General features: G+C 43.2%; 1 protein-coding gene and 1 long non-coding RNA gene across 2 annotated transcripts; both read right to left on the bottom strand.

The window, feature by feature from the left end:
• Positions 1 to 436: 436 nt before the first annotated feature.
• On the bottom strand, positions 437 to 8,128 carry LOC112574401. The gene is made up of 2 exons (XR_003101436.1): positions 7,968 to 8,128; positions 437 to 2,374 (listed from the first exon to the last, which is right to left on the bottom strand). It is a non-coding gene; the product is annotated as an uncharacterized LOC112574401 (long non-coding RNA).
• Positions 8,129 to 11,810: 3,682 nt separating this feature from the next.
• On the bottom strand, positions 11,811 to 16,975 carry LOC112574315. Its single transcript, XM_025255318.1, has 5 exons — positions 16,822 to 16,975; positions 15,187 to 15,585; positions 13,883 to 14,130; positions 13,583 to 13,735; positions 11,811 to 12,895 (listed from the first exon to the last, which is right to left on the bottom strand). The coding sequence occupies exons 2-5, from the start codon at positions 15,575 to 15,577 to the stop codon at positions 12,341 to 12,343; spliced, it is 1,347 nt and encodes a 448-aa protein (XP_025111103.1). The 5' UTR covers positions 15,578 to 15,585; positions 16,822 to 16,975; the 3' UTR covers positions 11,811 to 12,340.
• Positions 16,976 to 18,971: the final 1,996 nt, after the last annotated feature.

Below are 18,971 nucleotides of genomic sequence, written 5' to 3'. Positions count from 1 at the left end.
GTTTATATGCGTGTATTTTGAGAACGGAAGAAGACTATTCAGCCAGAGTTAGGAAAATAGTATTTTTCACTGAGTTTTACCCGCTCCCTAGAAAAACATTTTGCATTCTTCTAGACCTTTAACTTTAATGTGGTTTACAGTGTTGTTAGAGTATAAATAGTTTGGTGTGATCAAGGGCAGTCGTGACAGGAAACTGTCTTTGTCAAGAACCAGATGGGAGGGTGACTTGTTTCGTGCGCTCGTGCGTGTGTGCGTTAGTATGAGTGCGTGTACTTTTGTTTTTTGTTTTGTTTTTTTGTTTGGTTTTCTTTTTTTGTTGTTTTTGTTAGTTTTTTGTTTGTTTTGTGTTTTTTTTTTTGTTTTTGTTTTTGTTTTTTTTTTTGTTTTGTTTTTTTTTTGTTTGTCTACGATACTTACATTTCTAATATAATTCCCGTTCACTGATTCAAATACTTTTATTTTCCTTTTTATCAACAGATGCATTTTTATACATATTGTCCACAGGTGTTCTGATCACATTTGCACTCAAGCTGACCTAATCTTAATTACATTAATTACATTTTGTAGTATATCTCACGTCCACCCCATGTAGTATTTGTTTACTTGCAGATTTAAAGGAACTGGTAGTTTCTCACACCGATCCAACATTCAGTGCTACATCACAACGAGCCAACTGCAGTGCTTGTCACAGCAAGCTAGGCTTCGTAAACAATTCCGCCACAAAACAAGGTTTGTCGAAGGCGAGATTCGAACATAAACTATCAATGTGTCTTGGTGGCAAGAGCTTTGCCACTGCGTCATCAGGCTACTGGGGTAAGGACAAGGGGAGAGAATTTATTTATTTATAACAGCGTAAGTACGCCTCTCTCTCTCTCGTTCATTTACCTGGGATCTGAAAATATATATAATTATATACATCAATTTTTCACTTACAAACTTTTTACACGAAGGATTCGAACATAAGCCATAGTCATCAACATGTCAAGCCACTTTTAGTTTGAGTCTGAATAATCATTGAATAATGACACATTTTAAATTGCCAGCAGAAGAAGAGAAAGAAGCGTATCTGTTCATTTTGGGTGTAAAACAAATGTCAAGGGTTCATACCGATGAATAAGAGTGAATTATGCAGATGTAATTATCTCTCTTTACAAAGAATAGTCTTTTCTTTGTGGAGGAGGAGGGTGGGGATGTCAACCTGTGTAATTCAATCCATCGCTCAACGGCGCATCGTCTCTGCCTGGAACGCGAAGGTACCTGCAGTTCTTCAGCTCCTCCCAGTCCTTGGGATCTATACCCTTCCTTTCCTCGGGGTAGTCCAGTTCGCGACACCGCAGCCCAAAGGTCAGGTTGCGCAACATCCGGTCGAGCTGAACGGAGCGCCGCCTACTGGATTTGCCTGGTTCCCTTTCCGCTGTGAGGTCTCTGCTCTCTGAGAGCGACCCTCGCCGCTTGGGTGCGACGAACATGGACACGCTTGAACTGCGAGACCGTGGGGAGGTCATCGTGTCGAGGTCACGCAGCGGCTCGGGGCAGTAACTCGCGCGCCGCGCTAGGTCGTGGAGGCTGCTGAAGGGGGATAACTATAGGCACGGAGTTGCTGCGAGAGCGCTGATAGCGGAGATCGAGAAGGTTGCCCGAGGACTGACTCAGGGACTCTGAGTCCGAGCTCAAAGAACCAACACTACCATTCGATATCAAGCTGCCACGTCGATGACCCTGACCTGCGAGTGACGTCTTGCCGCCCTCGACCTCGACTTTAGGTGTCACTTCCGGGTCAGAATCATGACCGCTGATGATGATTTGTGGCATAGACGTGGCCACGTTGTCTTTGCCAACCACTTCTTTCTTTTTATGATTGACAGGAGGCAAGGTTGGCTGCTGTTGTGTCGCATGTTCAATCTTTTTTGCTGCTGATTTCTTCGTCGTGCTCGAACCTGTAGCCGGATCTTTTTCTCGTGGGTGAAGATTCCGCAGACGTGGCACTCTGGGCGAGGTCAGCTCGAGCGTTGGACGGTGACAAACCTGTTGTCAAAGACCCTCTTCTGACAGGCCTGGCAGACGGGCCGTTGATGTCGATGGCGGAGACGTCGGTGGACAGCCGGCGAACCTGATTGGTCTGATGGCTGAGCTCGCGCAGTCGATTGGTGCGCTGATGTTCTAATTTCGCAATCTCACTGCGCAGGTCTTGTGCGCAGTGCGTGTTCTGCGCACTCACCGTGCGGTACTTGCTCACAGAGGAAAGATTGCGGGACTTCGACATCTCAGAGAAAGAAGATGGAAGCAGAGCTCAGCCTCGTTGTGGATAAAAGAGCAGAAATCGCAGTGTCTGTCAGGTGAAGGACGCTTAATGCTTCAGGATGAATTTCATCTTCTGCAATCAAAACAAAAAATGTGTTCACTGCCACGGACTTATATTCCGAGACCATAGAACTAAAGAGAAATGAATGAAGAATAAAAATAATGGTAGCTGCGAGTACGAAAAACCCCCGTGGACCTTAGTGCTCTCCCTTTGTAAAAAAAAAAAATTCACAATGTGAAGGAAAAGATTCGATTCAGGTATTCAAAGGAAAGACTTTTGCTTGAATGAACGTGTCTGTGTTCCCTCATCTGTTCAGAATCCGACAACAAAACCTTTAGTGGGGAAACGATTTTGTGCATCCATTCCTTCCTTGCGATAAATAGAGTTAGTGAAAAGCACAGTGAATGTAAATATTTCTGCCTTTTGTATTTCCGATGAATGTCATCCTTGCGATAGATTTTGAGTTCTTTTTTTGACACGGGCTTGGGAAGGTTAAACTCAATGTAAATCTTTTATTTCGTCGATATAAATCCGATCGGGAGAGTAACTTTTCTGTAAATATTAAAATGTTCAATTGATGTAGTGCCTTTATTTATATTAAAATTGTTCAGCTTTGGCGTATAAAATTTATTAATTTAAGGCAACAGCACTTTCAGAGTCGAAGTTAATATATCTACTATATATACACATAGGGACAAAAAGGAAGAATATATATATACTTGGGTAATTGTCTAAGCCGTATATATCCTTTCTATCACTAATCCCAATAACGAGAGTCGAACATTCCGCAATCATAACTACCAAACATTGGCACGTGACCCTGTTTACCCTCTCATACGTCCCACACCTCTTGTCCCTTGTTGCACTCGGGCCTTTCAATGCTCTCAAGGAGAGACGGTGTTGATTTTCGTGTTGGGGTTGAGTTTTTGTGTCTTCTCACCCACACAAAGACTCCAGACATGATGTATGTTGTTGAGTCGTCTGCTCACACCCACAGTTGCCAGCTCCACTGTGTCCTTCCCTCCGCTGGGCGTGAGACTATTGTTGGACGAGTTTCACAGGCCTAGAGGTGTAACTCGAGAAGTTAATTAGCACAGATTGACCCTCGCTTCCAGAGCAGAACGGGTACTGGTAGGTAATACTACTCACCCCCCTGTGGGCTGCACACCTCTTGGCAAAACGTGTTGTAGTCACGATACCACGTCTCTTGTCTGGTGACAGATGACTGGTGACAGTTGTCCGGTGACAGTTGACCGGTTACAGCTGACCGGTGATAGTTGACTGGTGACAGTTGACCGGTTACAGATGACCGGTGATAGTTGACTGGTGACAGCTGACTGTTACACTCCCAGCTCAGACCTGATGCTGTCCAAGTTTATCTCCGCGACTTGTATTCTTTAACACCATTTGGTGAAAGGTTTGTTCGAGGTCCAATGCAATGTGTTTGTCGATAGTTTCAGAAATTTCATGTCCTCTGATTATTTATTTACATTCACATCCACGCTCAGCTGAAGCTAGTACAATACAAGCAAAGCTACCCGGACTTTAGAGTCGCGTGGTTACCTGGGGTCACCCTACCGATCCTGCCAAAACTTGTCATTTGAACCGCGTTGTCCCTAAATCACTCGAGTGTGGCGACGCCACGGTCCAGTCACGTGCCAAGTGACCTACGCTGATAGATGTCTAATGTACAGCCCCCTACCCCTCCCATAACATTCTCTCTAAATCGAATTGTAGCCCTTTAGCTAGCACTTATCAAAGCATCCCCCATCACACGCTCTCACCTTTTATCTAACATTGATTTGTCCGATCGGTTAAAGGCCCGGGTGGACCTGAACTTACACCTGGGATAAGCACTACTCAAACTCAACCCTTGTGTTATTTCGTGACAACCTTTTCCTTCACCCTCTACTACGCTCTGTTTCTCCAATGTATCAGGTTCCCTTTTCTGGTGGCGGGTGGTTCTTGAACCCAAGACCTTCTGGTCCAAAGTTGGGTGCACTAATCCACCAAGTTACGAAACCGATGAGGGATTTTTTTTTAATGAACGAAGGTGCGTGTATCTCTATTGCAAACATTCAAATAATAGTTTGTTAATGTATTTACTCTAAATATATAAGTATATATCCTCAGTAATAATAGAAACAGTCGCTTTGCGTTTCTTTCAAAGTGAGTGACGAATGAGAACAATTTAAATAACCGTATTTTCTCTCGTTTTTTTCATCATCACATTGAGAACCTACATTCTCACCCCACCACCCACAAAAATGCATGCGCACGCACGTGCAGGTGGAGGAGACCTCACAGCACAGAGAGCCTGTTATCTGCTGTCCTCTTGTTTTGTCGTTATCATCGACTGTCGAGGGCTGAGGATCGTAGTCTGCTAGAGCCCGCAGCTGCCACACTATCGCGGAAACAAGCAAGTTGAGACTGGGCGGCCCTCCAGGCTTTCAGAGCGAGAGAAGAAAACAAACAGGTGATAAAGGCATCGAGACCGACACCTGGCGGCTTTTAACTGCTGTCAAAGTTCAAGGCCGCTCTGGTTAACGGAATCGGCGCACAAACAGCAGAGATCAATAGTTCTCACCTGTCTTGCTTATTTGTGTAGTGGGCTTTGGTCGTTATGAAATTGATTTTTAACTTGTTGTTGATCAACACGGGGATAGCGGGTACGATTGTGCACGGATGTAAATTTAAATATTTTTCTCTCTCTCCATTTCGGTCCATCGATCATTAACAGAGTCTTTGGTCTTTCCTGCCTTCCTGTCCTGATATTGGTCTCCCTGTCTACCTGTTTGTCTCTCTACTTGTGCTTCTCCTACCTGTGTGGCTGTTTGTTCACTTGCTCATTTGTCTACCTACGTGACTGTTAGTCGCACTTACAGAGATACGGACATGAACGAGCGTCATGGCTGCCTTTGCCTGCTCAACGGATCCTGTGGGCAGGACACCTGCCGAGTCTTTGCGAGTTCTTTCAATGTTGGGTATCAGAGCAGAACGTTTTTATGAAATGAATGGAGGTCAGCTCGCTTCTAACAGTGATCTTGCAAATCTTCTAATCCCTCTCAAGACTGTTCGATTGCTTTGCCGTCGGTTGAAAGAAAGAAAAGAGGGAGATAAATGGGTAGAGATCGTGTATACAGTGAAATGTAAGTGGTCCACCGTGTCTAAGGCAGGGGCTGTGGAAAAAATTGTTGACCCATCTTCCTGCCTGGGTGATCCTCGCTCAAGTTACACTCTGCTTTGTAGTGAATGTCATTGACCTTAGCCTATGGCGTCTCCTCTTTGCAGTTGGAAAAAAAAAGGTGCAAAATGCAATGTTTATGTTTGATAAACGTGTGATGACATTTTAAAGCCCTCTAAACATTCTACTTTCGATAAACAGGCCTGTGCTTTATGAACGCCCCTTTACGCTTGATAAATTTTACTTTAGAGTGATTCAACTGAAAATTTGTAACTGAAGTGAGCTGACGCCATTTCCCTCAGTCACCTCTAACTGAAAATGTAATTGTCTAACCTGCGCTTGGGCAGCATAAGCTTAATCTTCAACTTAAAAACAAATCCTCGCTAAAAAACCCCTTTCAAAAAAAACAAAAAAAAAACCTGTGGGTTCCGTTGAACCTGACGGTGACTGTCACGCGGTCAATTTAACCGCAATTAAGTCTGGAATAAAATTAATTGCGCGAGCCAGGGAACGATTTAGTGATTAAAAATCCTTGTTCCCAAGTTTTTAGAGAGCACTTATGTACGGTAGGTGGCCTTCAGTGGCTGGAGAGAGCCAAGCCAGAACAGCGGCGCCCCAGAGTGGCAGCTGGTTGCCAGGCAACAGGTGCGAAAGTCGTCTAAGGTAGAAGGACCCGGTGACCTCACTCGGCCAGACTTGAGGTCGGGGGCGTGGGGTGGGTGGGAAGATCGTAGCAGATGCCTCTGACTGTTAGACAGTGAGAGGACATCCGAGATAGTTTTACACCTAAAGCTAGCCACTGGTCAGTGGGGTGCGGTCTTCCTCTCTGTTCGCCCTGGCTCATTGACAATTGGCTAAGGGATGCGGACTGTGTTTTTCCAAAGGCGTCCCAAGAACTTCTCTGGACTTTTTGGCACGTCATCAGTGCGAAATGAGCCCTTGGTCAGAGTTCTTTGAGGAGGTCGACAGGTCTTCAGCTTTCATTCAACATCAAAAGACTATACGTTGTTTGTGCCACTGTGTGCTGTACAAGTCTAGTCCAGGCTGTCAAACAACTCTTTGCAAGTACAAAGGACACTGTTCACGTGAGCGGCCCTCGTGACAATACAAATGTCAGCCAAGCGGCCATCGGAAGACCCTCGGTTTGACATGTCTGTAGTCAGTAACCCTGTGTGCTGGATAACAGTGTAGTCGGGTGAAGAAGCATTCGTCGGAGATGACACACAATGTTCCTGGACTGGGACAGCCGCTCGGTATCCGTGTCGTCGGTGGAGTGGTTCTCGCTCCAGGACGTAGCTGACGGACCGAGAAGGAAAATGACGACGGACACTACGAGTAGAGAATCATCATGCCACTACTGTCAGGACCTCCTACTCGCCTCATCACAAACGTGGACTCGCATCATGGAGAGGCTGACAGTAGCAAGTTGATGTGCGGATATATGTAATAGTGAATGGAGGCTATAACAGCAAGTAATCGCACTATAGCTTGAAAGTACGCGTAGTACTGGAATCTCTTTTAAATGAGCCTAATGGCTGCCTGCACTAGTGTGTCTCTTAAACCCTTTTCTTTTGTTGTCTTCGCATGTTGTTGTCTTTTGTTTGGGGAAGAGAAGGGGTGGGGGCCAGTGAGCCGCATGCGGGTAAGTGTAGACATGTATGTAATGTTCGTCTGCAACATTATGTTAACGGCAGTAGTCGTAATTCCCCATTACCTGTCACCTACCCGCCCTACTCCCCGAGAACAATGTCTCTCGTTTAATGAAAAACGCAGGAGCGCTGTAACAATGATACTTTCATTGCCAGTCCTGCCATAAATAGTTCTTACCTTTGTAAGTAGTTTCACTTGCTCTACTTTTCCTTCATTTCTTACAAAGTCTAGAGTATATGTTTGCTTTTATTGTTATATATTAGTTTTATAGGAAAGGGCTGGGCGTGGGGTCACCTGGAGTGGGTTTCAGCCTATCGACATTAGTGGCGGACTCTGGTTGAGGCCTAAGGTGCAACCTGATGCACGAGGAATAGAGAGATTATTTTATATGTTCTGTTTATAGCTTTCACTCGTGACTCACGGTGGAAAGCTGTATTATTTTGATATGATGACCATTCACGAAGAATTATAGTACATTATCTCTAACTGATGCGCCGCTCTGACTTTCAATGACTGCTACAAGTCTGTCAACTTCATGCTTTGTCGAATCCGTCATCTGCAAACCCCTCCCTCACACCCTCCTATATCTCAGTCGCATAGGTGACTCCCTTCCCCCCACCTTGTTTTTCTCACATAGAAACTGTGATCATTAACTCGCTGCCTCGATGGTCATTTGAAATCTTTCAAAGAGTTTTCTTCATATCTATCAATGCATCATGTTCACCTTAAGCTACCCGGTGGATTACTGCAATCAGTTGCTAGAATAGTTACAATTATTTTTACACAACATGATAAAAAGCACAAACAAAAGCTTAAAATATTTGCGCTTACCGTTGGGTTCTAGCAGACGACAAAGGCGCTTTCCGTTATCTGCATTCTGCGATAACCGTTGACAGGTCCTGGCTGTGTTTCTGTGAGAGTCCATAAAGCCGAGTGATCACCACCCGGCCTGCCAGGCCTCTACCCGACACACCGCGCCGCACGACTGAGCCTCTGGAAGTACATGAAGTAAACAAGTATCCACAATCACATCGTACAATGAAGATTTGTGTAAGTCACAGTTATGTTTGATAAAATAAAGAATAAATAATGAAGTTATTATTGTGTTGTAAAATTAAGAAGAATTTTTTAAAGTTAACATTATATTGTAAAATAAAGAAGTTAGTGGTTCGTCTCAATAAAAGAAATATTATTGTTATCAGTACAAATACAAAAACATCCCAGGTGTGAAATATCAACAAATAAATGGATAATACAATTGTGTGAGTTTTATCATTTTTTTAAATTTAATTTTGTTATTACTTTTAAATTTGGACTAGTGTGCCTGTCTACTTTCATTACAGATTTTACAGGAGAGGTTAAAGAAACTTTTTTTTTAAAATGGTCTAAATTTGATTCACTTTATTTTATTACATTTTTCTCTAAAGCAGTCGACATATCTCATTGTTTGAAATATTCAGTGACTGTCATGCAGTGCAGTCCTCGTCGTTTTCCTGGTCGATATCCAAACCAAGCCACCCCGTTAATAAGACTAGAAGACTAATACACTTCTCAAACATTTCCAGTTGATTAGATCTCCCGGAAGGCAACAGACCATCACGCGCATGCCCAGTGCCAATGTTTGGCCGTCAAGCCGGAAACAAAAGAACATGCACATTCTCGCACGAGCTCATTCCCGAGGCGCAAACACGTGTGTGGACACGTGCTTTTGTGATCTTAAGACACATGCAAACGGGGGACAACGGAGGGAACGGTAAGGGTGGAGGTATGAATGGAGAGAAGGGTGCAGCGGTGAAAGGATGGGGGATATTGTCTGTTCGGTTCCCAAGGGCTGGAGTATGCGACACGGGTGTCGGGTGAACAGTCGATCTCTGTTGATTATTTTGTACACGGAAGTCGAAGTATTATACAAACTGCGCTTCGTCATCATCGGGTTAAAAGTACACCCCACCCACCCCTGGTTTGAGCCGTCTCACGCTCACTCACTCTCACACACACACACTCACGCTCACTCTCGAACACACTCACACACACACAACCCACTGTAACAATGAGACTAACAACCGCTAAAACACACAGAGACTAAAGCCGCCAAATTTTGAGTGAGGTTGTCAAAAAAGTCTCTCAAAGTGTGCGTGCGTGCATGTGTGCATGTGTGTGTGAGAGAGAGAGACTTGTTTATTTTCTCAAAGAAAGGCTTTTATCGTCCTCTGTACTTTTCATCGTTTGTGCAGATTTCCCACCCACTCGCCCCCACCCCTTCCTCCGTACCCAGCCTTGCACCACTTGAACTGTTTAACAGCTATTGTTCAATAATCGATGTTCTGCTATTTACCTTTTAAAATCCGTGTTTATAGCCAACAACCAGACTGATTTTAATGTTCACTGCTTTTTTATAGTGTTTTCCGAACGTTTTTATGAGTGAGTCCTGCTGCTCTCCTACAATTACTTTATCAGCAAGTCAAAGAAAGCAGACTGAACACTCCCCACCAGACCAACAAAACCAGTTTTAAAATACTAAAATTAATTGAAAGTGTAAACTTTGACCTTTTAATCACTTTCTGTGTGGAACATCTAATTTTAGAAATCCTGTTGTTCCAATAAACTGCAGTTCTTGTAGTGTACATTCAACAGTTTCGTGAGGGCACAGACTTCAGTTTCAGCAGTCTTAGCAAAACAAACAAACAAAAAAAGACATGCAACAAAAATAGTGGTAATAGTATTATAGTAGCTGTCCCTAAAACAGATTTTTTATGAGTATGTTATGAAAAACCGAGATTTAAAAAAAATGTTTATATCAAATCATTCCTGCTATGAAGTCTGTTTTCTGGGAAAGGGGGTTGGCTTTTGGTTGATCCTCATAGCGGAGATCATTTGCTTGTTTTTTTTTTCTTTGACTTCGCCATTGTTGACAGACATAAAACAGTTTCATTGAAGCAGAAGCTTCTGGCGGCATGTTCCGAGCATGTCGGGAACCAGAGCTGTCTGTAGCAACACCGAAACATAACACCAGCGACTTTGTCAAAAATATTACTGGCGCCAGTCATCTTATCTTCTTTTGCTTTTAGCCAAGTCTCAATAACCCTTTGTATCCCCAGGGTAATCTGTGGATCGGATCGCACAGGATCATGTAACCATCCGGAACTGATTGGTGCACAGCATGATGGGAATCAGTTTCCAGTACAAGCTTAGAAGCTAAGTATTGACGGCGTATCTAAAGAAGGATGGGTCGCGAGTGACAGGTAAATGAACTGTTAACAGGTAGCCACTGAAGTCGAGACCACCTTGACCTTTTCATCGATTCTGTCCTCAGCTTATCAGCAAAATCAGCCGGACGATTTAAAGACAAGTTAAGAAAGAGAACACCTCAAGTCGCTAGTTCACTTTATTGCCATTTTATTTTATGTGCAAAGAGAGGGACTGGGTGGATGATAGGACGCATCTAGACCTAAAGGCCTACCCGAGTACAAAAATATATTTTAATTCAATTACCGGGTTGAGTAATCAGTATGTGACACCATTCTCTAAAATCTGAGTGTATTTTTTTTTTCTCATTCCACATTCTTGATAAACAGTAAATCCTCACTTCGTTTTGCTTAAAGGTTGATGAGAAAACTTCATAAATGTGAACATGAGGTAGGACCTGTATCAAGTGAATGTCGATCATCAGACATGTTAACCAAAAGAAATGAGTTAAGACATGTTAACGTGAGGCCAATATGAAGAGACATTCAATCGTACCACAATATCTACAAATAGAGCAGAAGATGAGCGGGTACTGAGATGTCATTAATGTGTCCTTCGTTGTGGGGGACTTCTGGTATCGCGTGTCACCACAAAAGACTTTTAACAAGAAAACACTCTTCTTTCTTCCATTCTGCATTAGCAGCGTGATGAATAGTTAAAGGTTGCTGCCAACCGTGGCTAAGACTAGCAGAAATTCCACGAATGCAGTTTTTATTAAAGCCAGTCCGCTGGGGTTCACAATAAACACTTTGGTGACTATGCATTCGCACAGCGTGGTAGCTCGCACGAGCCTTTGTTGACAAGCGACGATTGTGTAGATGTCTTTATCACCTTGTAGTTTAGTGATTTGTGGGCAACATACTTTTGTATTGACAAATCTGCAGGATTTTGAGACACCTGACAGCTTAGTAGACGTTCCTGAATGTTCTCACACCTGGTTTATTTCTGTCCTTCCTTGACTGATCACGCCCTCGATGTTGCTCGTTCTTCTACATCTGTGTGTGAGAGAGAGAGAGACGTGTGAGAGAGAAAGAGAGAGACGTGTGTGTGAGAGAGAGAGAGAGAAAGAGAGAGAGAAAGATTGCGACTGAGAGGGATACGTGCGTGTGAGAGAGAGAGGGAGGAGGAACGAGACGCATAATTGTGTGAGAGAGAGACAGGGAGTGAGAGAGAAAGATAGCGATTGAGAGGGATACGTGCGTGCGTGCGTGCGTGCGTGCGTGTGCGTGTGTGTGTATGTGTGGCTGTTCTATGTTTTCCTTTATTTTATTGTAACTTGAATCTGCTTCGTTGTTGAAAAAAATGCACGAGCTAATGCGTGTGTTGGTAAAGAGTTGTCTCTCTCTCCCCTCATGTCTAGCTTCTCTCTCTTTCTCTAACTCACTCATCATCGTGCATGCTAACAATAACAAACACAAAGCCACATGATAACATTGCAAAGTCAATTTAGTACGACACAGTAATGTGATCATCATAGCCATGTCAAGCACTACATCAGAACCTCTTCCCCGCTCACTTCCCCTCCCCCCAACTTTTTTGAGTAAACAGAGCGGTGAAATACAGTATTGAAAATGAAGATGAACAGCATGAAGTAAAAACACAGAATAGCGACAGCTATCGACTTCAACTAAGTTTAGAATGTTTGAAATGAAATAAATGAGAATAAATTATTTATTATGCGATAGAATAACAAAATTATTTCGGATGTAAGATTAGTGAAAACAAGTCTAGTGGCTGCATCACAAACAAACAAAATCACTGAGATCATAGAAATATATGAAATACATACACTTTCGCGTTATATCTTACACGAATTTTGTATTATGCTTGTCAGGAAATGTCTCACATGCTACAAAGAATGTCATGCTTGTGTCGTATAAGAACGCTGGAACGAATGAATATAAGGGAAGTAACCTAGTCCATAAACGTCACGCAGTACTTGTAGGGGTTGTGTCCCTTTAACACTGCCATGGTGTGAACTGCCCGGCGCTGGTCGTCACGACCGGGTGGCGCATCCACTCCAGCATCTGGGACAAGCTGAGGATGTACACGTCATCCTTCTGGGTCAGACTCTGCAGGAAAGTCTTGAGTCCTTGCAGGCTGTTGGGGACATTGTAGAACCAGGTCGCGTGCAGCGAGATCATGAAGGGCGAACGGTTGGTTTGGTAATGGCGGTTGAAGTTGTGCTGCAGGAAGGCGACGACGTCTTGTGCCGAGGCGCTCCAGCCCAGTGCGCATGCGTCGGTCATGGAGCATGGCTGCCCCTGCACCGTGTACTGGCGGATGAGGGGTACCTCCCACAGCTGTGGGTAGCTGTTCTTGGGGCAGTAGTCGCTGTCGCAGACGGCAAGGGTGGGTGGGTATTTGAGGGTGAAGGGCCAGACCGGGTAGGCACCGTCGTCGCTGAGGCTGCCGCCAAACATGGAGGAGTCGTATTGGAAGTTGGCATCGCGTAGCATGGAGTACTGCACCTCACGGCCCAGCTGCAGGAAAGGAGCTCGCATACCTTTGACCTGAACACAGGGAAAGCGAGGACAGATCTCAGTCGGGGTTCCAAAACTCAGTTTGGCCCGGCACGAAATTAGGATCAAAGTTGATGGCAGGTAAAAACGCATAATGGTGTCAATTATTTGTGGAGGGGGGAGGTGGTGAGATGAATAGGGTAATAAAAGACGTTAGGTAACCTTAGTTAACCTCAGTTACAGCGGGGAACTTCCATCTCGCTTTGAGATTTGTGACAGAGTAAATGTACTTCCATGAACATTACTATGGCAGTCTGTGCATAACAAACATTAAGTCCCTTGTTTATATGCATGCGTTCGTGTGTGTGTTACCATGTTCCTTGTGTGCGCTTCCGTGTTTTTGCTTTTGTGTGTATGCGTGCGTGCGTGGGTGTGAGTGTGTTTGTATTTCTGTCTTCATTTTATTGTAGTTTTGTTAATGAATATCAGTGCGGGCTATTGTTACTTATTGTTTATCTTTCTGGCTGTATTTTATTTACTAAATTGTAATATTCATTGAACCTGGATCGTTGTGGAAAATACACTCATTGACATTAATAGTTGGGGATGGGTGGATAGTGAGACTGATCTTGGTGTTGATCATTTCTAGCCACCACTTCTAGCGACAAAGTGAGATCCGTCAGCTAGTTTTCCAGAAACCAAGTGTACATAGAAGGTACATGATGTGCACTCACTCACCTCCCCAACGCTGATTCCGGCGATGCGAGCTAGGTCCTCCCTCATGCCCTGTATCTGGTTGTACCACGCCTGACTGTTCCACCCCGATGGGTCACTGTGGTCACGTGAGTGCGAGGCGAGCTCGTGTCCACGCTCAGCGATAGTCTTCACAGCCTGCGAACAGCCAGCAGAATCAATCAATCAAGCAAGCAAGCAAGCAATCGTTCACACAATCCACCGATCTGTACTTGTTTATCTGTGACTATGTAACCCGCCCAGCCTTCAGCCAAGGAAAGACAACTCGTCAAAGGGGAGGCTAACCTCGTCGTTGTTGTTGTCGCCGGAGACGAAGAATGTGGCTTTGATGGGACAGTTGTTGGGATTCTTCAGGGTAAGGTTGTTGTTGGCCGGGAAGAGTTGGTTGTAGAAGCGGAGGTTGTCGTTGTTAATGCTGTCGTCGAAGGTGAGGAGAACGATCTGCGGCACCTCGGCCACCGGCAGGTTGCCCGGGACACTGGTGCTGATGCAGCGACAGTCGGGAAGCTGGCATGTCTGAGCAGAACAGCTACCTGCCGAGATTAAATAAAGAAGTAAAATGAACTCGGAGCTCTTGGGGGTTTATATGAAGTAAAATTACAGCCAAAAAAGAGTAAATAAATATTATGAGTTAGGTGTTCTGATGTTGGAAGTAAATAACTGAATAAAATGATTAAAGATTTTTGGGGGCTAGTTATAAATAAATTAATTAAAGGACTGGGCTTTAAAAAATAAATGTTTTAGGCACTTTGGATGAAGCCATCTTTGTCACGCGCACTATGAAGGTCGCAGTTCGCGCGCGCTAAAAACCGATTATGCACCTCTCTAGTTTTACATCCGGGAAAGGAAAATGAGCTAATTAAAGGCTGTAAACTACTATGGTTATGCTTTTCTCGTCCATTTAAATCAGACATTTATATTATGTAAAGATAAAAGTCTGTGGTTTACGCCGGAGGCAAGAGGAATCGAGGTCGGCTAAAAGAAACATGGCGAAGGTCAGCAGGGAGAAAATTAATGGACCAGAAACTGTCCTGGAACAGAATGGCTAAACTTGCTGATGACAGATAAAATGGGGGTGTCTAGAGGATGTCTTATGTACCACCTTAGGTACGAAGAGGACTAAGTAAGTAAAATGATTGAGGCATTCTGGAGTTTACAATAAATAAAAGTATTCAGACGCTCGTGAGTTTACCAAAAATAAATGAATGCTTTAAGCGCTCGAAGTCTTAAATAAATTAATGATTATAAATTAGGTTTACTATAATTAAAGAAGTAAAATGTTGTAGTGTTTTGCTACACATGACCCTATGCGAGATGGAGATTTTGTCGCCAACTTGTCATCTTTTCGAAAATAACCGGCATCCTCTCTCTCAATCAATCACGCACCCAGTCCCTCCAGGCTTATTGCCCAAGAGGCTTCCCTCTTCCATTGTTTACACATCTCTATGTTACTTATTTGCTGCTCTGCTATGGCAAAATTCTGTTCCGGCGACTGCTCAGAGTATTTTGCCAAACCCCAAACAGACAGACAGACTCACAGATACACAGACACACAGACACACAGACACACAGACAGACAGATGTCACACCTGGAATCGGTGCAGCGGTGGTGGTTGTTTTCGCTGCCGCAGTCGACCTTCTTGTTGTTGTTTTCGTATTTCGTGTCGTCCGAGTGGTAGACGCTGTCCGCGGTGGCGATGTTGTTGCTGGGGCCGTCGGCACGCCACTAGGTGGGAGGCATTCGGAGTTGTAGTCCCAGTCGCACACCTGTAAGTCGTTGCTGAAGCGGAGACCGGGAGGGCATTCGAAAGACGTCGGAGGGTTGGTCTTGCACGAAAAGAACGTGCGGCCGTCGTTGTTGAAGTCGCAGACCAACGTGTACAACTGTGCGTCCGGTGCGTCACACGGGTGTAGGCTGAGCGGTACTGCTTCTGCCCATCCGAAGCAGACGACGGCCAAGATGGCGATGGCTGCTTTCATTGCTGCAGCTGTCACATGAAAAATTTTAACAAATCAGTGGCCGTTGTCATCATAATTTTTTTTCCCCGAGAATCAAGTAGTGAGGCTATTTATCTAGCACTTTGATTTGCTGGAATCCTCCGCCCCCTAAATCATCTTGTGAAAAAATCTGCTTTTGACCCTGGCCGTGCGAGCCGTGTGAGTACATCCTATCCGACATTAAAATTTTGTCCAAAATTTACTGGTGAAAACTCTTGGGCGCTGGATTAATAAAACTGTGGCTCCATTTTGTAATGGACTAATTATTAATAAGTATTTAAATTATATATATAGATGCACACTGTCAGATTATGCAGATATGCAATTTGTTCACGCCTCTCGGTCATGAAGATGCAGAATAAATACAATTTTTGTACAACTGAAATATAATCGCTGATACGAGATCACTGTCCTACAAGTCCTATGAGCGACAAACAAGAGCGAGACAGACATGCCTGGAGATAGATATGTTGACAGATATGCAGATGAGGAATAAAACCGATAAAAACCGAATAAAAACGATAGACGATCACTACTGATTTTAACAGTTTGAGTTTGTTAAAAACAAAAAATTTGAAGTTTCAAGATGTTTAGAATTTGTAGGTTTTATTTCATTTAATTAAAAATACATGGTACATATCAGTATTTGATAAATATTTTTAGTCACTTTATGATAAAAATTGAGATAATTATCTTCATCTGGGTGAAACGATAACATGTGTCTTGTTTAGGTAGACTTGCGCGAGCTTTGCGAGCCAATCCTGAGTGACAACACACCTACACCACGCGCCGACAAGTCCCGAGACAGACAAGCATCCTTAACATATATTTAGAACAACCCCCTCGCAAATATTTCTCCCTTGGTTAAAAATAATTATACTTTACATACATAATTATTTTTAATCACAACCACTGAGTACACGTAATGGATTAACAAAAAGTTCTTAAATTCATTCTGCTTTGTGACACACAAATGGTTTCTCCTATTCTTCATTTTGTTTAGTCCTTTTTTTTTTTTTTTTTTTGGTGTTTTTTTTTTCTTTTCCCCTTTATGTTTAACTAACATCCCTTTCCGTGAAAATATGCGTAACTATCAGTACTTCCATGACTGTAAATTATATATTTAAAGTACAATATTTTTTAGTCTCAAAATGAAACATAAACTTTTTTAATTTAAAAGCTCCGAGATTTTTTCCGTTTGAAAGTCTAACCGTTTCAAGTTTTACCTTTGTGAACTGTTGAACTTAGCGGAGCGAGACACGCGGTCCTGTTTCCTCAGGTTTCAGTCGGTAGTTTGCGCTGAGCAGACTTTGTCCAGATGTTAATGAGAGCCTCCCCCAAACCCACTGTTATATACAAAACCAACATCCGGGTAGCGAGGCTCCGCAAAGAGCCGGATATTACGTAGAGCCACTGGAGCAACGGAGCAGATATTTACTGCACATTACCGAGTTTTATTTAGGGATGGGTTTCTTTAGGCCTTTTCTTTGATTTATAGAAGCTGTGAATGGAGGCTAAAATAAGATTGAGGGGGAGATAGGGGTAATGAGTGTTAGCTAGCGAACGTTTGCATCGGCGAGATAACCGATGACCCCAGGGTTAAATCATAAAAGGAGTTTTTTTAATGTGCGGTTTGCGATCTATGCTTTTTTTTTTTTTTTATCTTGTAAACTCAGGAACAGGTTTTATGTTCGAGTTGTCTTCTACAATAGTTTGACGATAAAAATATTCGAGTATTGAGCCACTTTTGTTAAATTATTCAGACTTTCTACACATCTATAAAATGATTTCAAAATTGTCCAGCCACTATTACACTTGCGTTGACTTCATGACACATGTCAGTAAAATGGAAATCGCACGTAAACAGAACCACCCTGCACATTTGAGTGGATTTTTTTATGGATATGTGAGTGCTTGCATGGATACTCTGCAAATATATGAGTGTGAGCGCCAGCACGACTTGTACTCTGAACACACCCGGTGGGTGGTTGGTTGGGTGGGTGGGTGCTTTGTTAAAGCTTGCGACAAGCTTGCGTCTGATATAACTAGGGCTAACAAGGTATTTGAATATACTGACCAAAGAGTCTATTTGAACAAGACTTCAATCAACTTCAAGATATTTGTATTTGCCCACGACATGTCAAGTTTGGATTTCAGTGTTTGAGAACAAGAAGAACATGGAGAGATTAAAGCTAAAAATGTAACCCGATACATGTTCAAAGGCAGTGCTTCGATGGGAATACATTCTGAGGTATGTGACCGATCTGGTCAGTCCAAAATCTTTTGAAACTGATGGTGTGACTGCTGCCTCCCTGTGGGCAGGGACATGACTGTACTGCTGAGCTGTCAAACCCTGTAAATACTGAGTAAGCAGGAAAGAACATGCGATGGAGTGAGTGGGTGAGTTTTGGGTGAGTAAGCGGGTACGTCTGATGAAAAAAATGATCGAAGAGAGTTGTGTGTGAGGGAGGGATGTTAATGCGTCGTGTCTTCGATGCTTATATATTGTGGTTGGTTCCCCTAAGAATGTCTGTCCATATGGACAGGATTTATTAAGGTCTAATCCAAAGAAATGTTGCTAAAAGGTTAATGGCATGCATCAGTGATATCAGTTTGTAACAAAGTTGCGTTGTGCTTCTTTAAATATATGTTTGTAGGATAGAGAGAGAGACAAATAACAAATCATTATTTAGGATGATAACAGAATAAGCAAATTTTATTCCAGTTTTACACCTAACCCTCAATCTGATGAGAAGAAACTGAAACACTACATTACTATAATATCCGGGCACTAGAATAAAACACGAGGGGATTAGAATATGGACAAACATTTTTGGTTTCTAGTTTGACAGACTAAGTTAAATAAGTAACATGTGATACCTGTTCATTTTTTATCTATTTGTTGTTTATTGTTAGTAATGGGTGTTTGTGTCTGGTGGGAGGCCTCTGCTAGCGATCAAATGTTTTGACAGATGTTGTAGCATGAACTGGTATACACTGAGTTCCGTTTGTTCAAGTTGTCAAGTAAGGTTGTTCCATAAAAAGCTACCTGAGTGTTCCGGCTCGTCCTGAATAAGTCAATTCTTGGTATCGGAGTATTGAGTCTGAGTTTGTTAATTTGGTAGAAAAAGTGTGGAATGTCTAGGGGACATTTTGTCTGTCAGTATTTATAGACGAAAATATTTTTGTTGAATGTTAGTCTGCTTGTTAGTGACAGGACCCCTAGAGATGAGAGACTGTACTTTTGGTGTGAGTAGAACAGATTCGATAGTTCACCTTTGAACCTTACAAGCGGCCTCATCCAAACACCACCAGCAGTTTCTCTCCTACAAGGTGGAAGAGTGATCAGTGGTCGACTAATTTAGGCTCTGAGAGG

This window comes from Pomacea canaliculata, linkage group LG10 (genome assembly GCF_003073045.1).
Source record: "Pomacea canaliculata isolate SZHN2017 linkage group LG10, ASM307304v1, whole genome shotgun sequence".
Classification (NCBI taxonomy): domain Eukaryota; kingdom Metazoa; phylum Mollusca; class Gastropoda; order Architaenioglossa; family Ampullariidae; genus Pomacea; species Pomacea canaliculata.
The sequence above is the reverse complement of the archived record's forward strand: the minus strand, read 5'-3'. Positions and strand labels throughout refer to the sequence as shown.